Here is a 6,000-nt window from a genome sequence, read left to right on the forward strand (position 1 = left end):
AGCACCTCGCCCAGCCTGGCGTGGCCGAGGAAGGAGGCACCGGCCTCCCCGAGCTCYTTGCTTCCTCCGTAAGGCTGCAGGAGGAATTCGTGTGCCCGGTGCAACCCTCCRAGCTAGAGACCTTCCTACCTGCGAAAGCACTTCTGTGCCGGGTGCAATGCCAGCGCCGAGGAACAGCCAGGACGCGTCTTCACGATAAGCGAAGGCAAAGGCTGGCATCACGCGTGCGCAGCATCTCTGCAGTTTGCCTCCCTCCTTGGTCTACCTGAGCCCAGAGTTGTTCACGCTCTGTCAGCAAACACATGCTCTGCTAACCTCTGCGAGGCTCCTGTCTGCGGAGGACGTGCTGAGTCCTGAGCTCAAACCCACCGAATTCAGTGGGAATTTTTGAAAATCCTTGGCCAGCTCAGGGCCGGGTCCTCCGGGAGGCTGAAAATGCTGGTGGCTGAAGGGAGGCTGTGAGYGAGAGCGATCACACCTGCGCGCTGTGCCCCTTGCCTGGGGTATCTTAAAACAAGCCACTTTTACAATATAAACTAGGAGGTTTGGACTCAAGAATTTTTTTTTTAATTGGGATAGACTAAGTCAATGTTGTACTTCAGGCCAAAATACCAATGGCAATAACCCGTAACAGCTAATAACCTACCTAATAACCCAACARCTAATAACCACATCCTATCCTTAAGTATTCCCAGGCAATCTCCTCACTGCAGATACAACTTAACTCCGGAGAGAGGGCCAGCCCAAAACACCCCTCACACTCCCCTTACATCTCTCCTCACGGCCACCACTTCACGCTGCCCCCCAGGACAACAGTAGACAGGGACACTTTAAAACAAAAATCACATGGCTGTGAAATACAAATGAGGCAAAAAATGCCTTCACCCAACCAAGAGAGCTCTGTCTCACCGAGTGAACCGGATACAAAGATAGTGAACAAACAGGATAGAATGTCTTCTGCCTTTTGTGAAATGAAAATAAATGAAAGGATCTAAGGTTTCAGGTCACTGATCCCTCTCTTCCCTATCTGTACCATTTATCGGAGGTAGAAAATAAAGGTTCCAGGTCCTTTTCTTTTTTTTTGTCAAGCTCTTTAATGGTTGTTTTTTCTCCTTCCCCCTTTCATTTTCTGAATGAAAGAACCACTTAGGAACCTGTAAAGTAATAATAAGCTTATAACAGGAATATTGTTTTTCTGAGCCAGTGCAAACTCTTTCTGAATAGGCTGAAGACATTAAAGTAAAAATGCAATCGGTAAATAGATCAGTCTTTTAATTAGTTTATAGTCTGTTAAGAGATAATATTTTGCTCACATAGATCGCCTGTTATCTAAAGATCTCAGAGCACTTTAGGAACATCAATTAACCCTTAAAAAAAAMCAGCCATGGGAGATAGGTAAGTGTATTTAGATTAATTAGTGCTTCTGTGAGCAGCAGGCATTATTATTAGATTTAATTTAGTCCAATAATTGACTTATCTGTTAATGGATTCTAATTCATCTGCAAAGGGATCAAATCCATCTGATTAAAAGGATTACATCGACTCAATTAATTCTATTAACTGACTTAATTTGCCATTTAATAATTCGACACATGGGGCCAGATCTTGGCCATGAATAGGGCATAAACCAAAAATCACATACCAGAATTATTATGCCAGTAAAACTATCTATTTCAGAGCCTGCGTTTTTCTTTGCACATGGAATTTGCAGGGCAAGATGAARCATTCAAGGGGCTTCCTCCAGCTGGATTGCTCCAGACCCCGCACTATCTCAGCTCTTCGCTGAGCCGTGGCTGGCTGGTCTTTYTGCTGTACTCATGATGGTGCCTGGAAAACAGCAATTCCCTGCCTAAGATTTGTCRCTTCCCTTCTTTTCTGGGCATTCTCTTCAACCAAGAGGTGAGAAGTTTTACAGAAGTCAATAAAAGCTTGCAATAAAACTAGTCAATTTTCCCGGTCTTCAAAGGCAGGGTAACCCTCACACACCAGCCATTTGGAAGCTGTATACGTGCACAAGAAAAGGTCACCTCTTCACTTGGACACTCTGTTCTTTAATCAGTTGTGTGTGGATGGGGGCGAGGGGAAAAAGGAGCTCAATTAGCTCGCCCATCCTCAGGACTGGCCAGTGCTAGTTGCGCGTGATGAGCACCRTGGGACACAGCCATGGCCRCGCAGCTCTGCAGAGACTCCCCTGCTTCCCGCACCAAGATCGAGTCCGTATAGCCCTTGCCCAATGTTGCCTTCTCTTACTGGGACTAAGCTGGAAGGACACAGTGCCACTTCGATGAGCCAGGAAAAGGGCTTCTGGCCCCTCGATGCACCCTCCACGCTGTAAGCTCTGCGGAGCCTCCTGCTCACGGCCTTGCTGTGCTGAAGCAATGAGTCCTGCTGCTGGTGGCACACTCAGGATCACTTGTTCTGTCTCACAGCTTTCCACTTTGGCACGTTTTTCCGTTGCCCACGCTTGTGCCCGACCAGCTATAGCTATCCCGCTGGACTGCAGAGCAGGTGTCCAGCACGAGCGGTCGGCAACAGCCCTGCCTGCCGCTGTACCGCGGCTCAGCAAGTGGCAGGCAGGAGGATTCAGGGCCGGAGCCAGCTCACGTTCCAGTTTCACATCCACCTTTTCCTACGCTGCCTTTTCTCAGACACTGGCTCTTGCTTGTCCTCCCCAACCCTTTGCTGGACTGAGACGTGGTCTCTGTAATCCCGACAACGTCATTTCACCTCCACCATTATCTCCCCTTTTAGTGGGGACAGGGTTAAGAGAGTGGAGAAGCTGTGGGAGACAGCATTGTCTGCAAGGGCAGTGCAGCCAAAAAAAGAACTGGGAATTAGGCACTCCCAAATGCTAAGCCTAGCTCCAACTCGCTGTGCCAACTTGGAGACAGCAAAGGAGGAAAGAGAGAAAGGGCAGGAGGAAAAACAGCCATCTGCTGCACAAGAGGAAAGGTGTCCTGCTACCGAGGCAGATCTGACCAGCAACACTGAGATTTGGATCAAAAGTTCGCAACTGTTCAGATCCCCAGACCTGATTTAAGCCTCTCTCTGGTCTTGATCAAAGGTTACTCCATAATAATGCCTCTGGGGGAGGGGTTCCCAGCACATAATGAATCCTGTGTCATTGCCTTTGTATCCAGTTTTGGCTGTAACACAGATGGTTCTCACTTCAGTAACTCTGACATCTCTCCCCCCTTCATTATCACAGCTAGGAGCTCTGCATGGTCACATCCTGGACCTCCAGGCCCCACCTCACTGTCTCCCCGATTATCATGCTCTAAGTGTTCCTGTGCCAAGCAAGATGACGAACAGATTTCCATAACCTTTCAGCATGGCTAGAAATGGGAAGGCTTTGCAGCTTGACACATCAAGGAGTTTTATCGGTGGGAGCGGGGGAGGGAGCAGGCAGGGGCGTTAGCAAATGGACTCAATGGTCGGAGCACTTCGGGTTATTAGAAGGATGCCGGCGACCAGGAGTGGAGAGGATTTGGTGGCAAGTAGCAGTGCACGTACCGGGGAGCTCCTCAGATTGGAAATCTAAGGCTCTACAATCGTGCAGCTTTTCTACTGGCCACGAGCACTCTCCTGCGCGAGGATTTGTTGTTCAGACATGATTGCATATGTATGAAGGGGACAAGATGGGCTTTGACACATAAATTAGCACTTGTCAGCTGCTCACGGGCACACTTCCCTGCTGCACCCCACTGTAAATGCTGCCTTCTTTTACGGAGAAGAAAACTGCAYCACGTTACCTGCCATTTACTGTGGGCAAGAGCGTTTCCTGAGAAGCCAGCAGCTCACATGCAGTAACTAGTTTGCATATCAAACCTGAAGAGGATGAATGCAATAAAATGACACCATAATTAGCAACCAAATGGTAGTACTTTCCACTCCTGTTTTATCGCAAAATTTTGGAATGACAAAGGACAACGTAGATGAGCCTTCGGGGCAGAGCTTTCTCTGAGCCACAGGGTCACTTTACCAAACAGCCTTGGGGGGTTCATTTCACACCGGTCAGGTACTTTCTAGCTGACGCTTGCTACAGCACAACTCACCCTGTTCCTCTGCATATGTTCACAGTGCCAGTAGCTGCCCCTCTGTGGTAGGCATGGACCATCCCTCATCCTGCTTGAAGTATCCTCTGGGAACAACTATTTTCAAACAAATGTTGACCTGCCCTTCATTGTACCCCATTTCCACCTCCACCAGCACTGCATGCGAAATCAGCATCATGCGGATATGCGTTCTGGCCAACACATACAAATAGACTTCTGCAACAACACATGAACGCACAGGGCTGTCCATCCATAACAGAAGAAAGGAACAGTACTCAAAACAGAGGAAACCCTTCCAGCAGTGGTCATTCAGGCCTAAACCAAGCGGAGCAAAAGTATCTCTGCCAAAACCATCTCAAAATGTACCAGGACTAYGGAGTTTGTTCACAATTCAGTCTCTCAGCAGCACTTTTTATCATGTTTCTTGTGTGCAAGTCAAGGTGAAAACAGTTGAATCCACTGCTGGCCTACAAGCAGTTCAGTTATTTGTGTTCCAGCAGGACCCACATGCCCTGAGATCCAGCTCTTAAAGCTCCAAAATCTGCTTCATTCCAGCTCAAACTAAATATCCCTCCCCTGGAAATGAAGAGAAGGGAATGCTTCACTCAAGCATCAGACTGGATTCACCCAAACTCAGGCCAAATTCACAACCGCAGGTCCCTAAGCCTGGGGCCAGAGTTCACATGGAAAGAACTTCCCAAATCACCAACCTTGGGATCATTTGTGAATTACATGAGACACACTGTAAGCCCACCTGTTGGGCAGAGAAAGATTTTCTCTTCAAGCACCATCATACACTAATAAATTGGGGCATCACATTACTGTGGGAACTGTCTGCAGCTGGGAGATTGGGCTGACAGCCTGCTCTCACACAGCAAATCCCATGATCTTAATCTGAAAAAGGTTTTTTTCCCTCTTATCCTGTTTTTTATTGCTCATCTCGTTTTTCTTCCAAAAAGTTCTCAACCCAACATAGTGAATTAAAGCTTTTGAACTAGAGTCTGGGGATCCCAGTAAGTATTCTTACCATATTTATCTCCATCTTCTCCTTTGGCGCTGATCCTCCTGCCTAGCACTTGGATGTGTTTCCCACTTGTCCTGCTGTAGAGCTGATAGAGCCGAAGCTGCTTCCTGCTCACATCGTCCCTTGCTCGCGTTTGGTTCTCCACRTGTATCCGAAAATCTACATTCTCCTCGGCAGCAAACATCTGAAAGCGGTAAGGGGAGAGATGAGAGAGAACAGGCTATGAAACAAAATAAGCATCTTGGATAGAAAGATTACACATCAACCTGCCAAAGGGCACATGGCGCAACAGTACTTGAATTTGGCTGGCCTTCACTTGACAGTTGAGGCCACTGTATCAGGCACTCAAAATGTAATTCTACCCGGAGCTGGCTCTAGACAGTAAACCAAACCTTGATTTTAACAATCAAACTGTGTGGGTTTTTTTTGTTTTGAGTAAAAACTTCTGCTCAGTCCTGCTTTGATTTAATCCTGGTCAGCCCAACTGTCCATAAATTAGGCTCTTGCTTGCATATGCATAGCCTCTACCAGGGCAAAGGGGCATGCATGGGAGTCAGGGGGCTGACGATTCGGTTCCAAAGAAAAGGCTTTGTGCTTCACCTTCAGCAGCCACGTTGCTTCCACAGGACTAACTACTTATGCTGACATTAGCATCCTCAATTCTGAATATGCATGGACATAAAATCTACTAAGCTAAAAGTGGAATTTGTATATGGGGCTCTCTTCAGAGTAACGTTTTAGCCAGCTCTGCTTTTAAGCGAAGCCAGCTCATTGCTGACAGTCTACCGCTGCATCTCTGTCTGCCCCAACGGGATCGCCRCTGGGGGAGAGATCACTTGAGTCAGCGAGAGCACAAGCAGCGCACGGAGCAAAGGAGCTGTTCGCAGCAGGGATCTGCTCTCTTGAGCCACTTCCCGTGTT

At 47.8% G+C, this 6,000-nt stretch overlaps 1 protein-coding gene across 1 annotated transcript in view; it reads right to left on the minus strand.

Moving 5' to 3' along the window:
• The window catches only part of FGF18 (fibroblast growth factor 18), a 47,490-nt gene extending 42,227 nt beyond the window's left edge, over positions 1 to 5,263 (minus strand). The window contains exon 1 of the mRNA XM_026061303.1: positions 5,083 to 5,263. Coding sequence (XP_025917088.1) covers positions 5,083 to 5,263 — 181 coding nt within the window. The remainder of the gene's footprint in view (positions 1 to 5,082) is intronic.
• Positions 5,264 to 6,000: the final 737 nt, after the last annotated feature.

The sequence above is a fragment of the Apteryx rowi genome, unplaced genomic scaffold (assembly GCF_003343035.1).
Source record: "Apteryx rowi isolate R43461 unplaced genomic scaffold, aptRow1 scaffold_18, whole genome shotgun sequence".
NCBI lineage: Eukaryota > Metazoa > Chordata > Aves > Apterygiformes > Apterygidae > Apteryx > Apteryx rowi.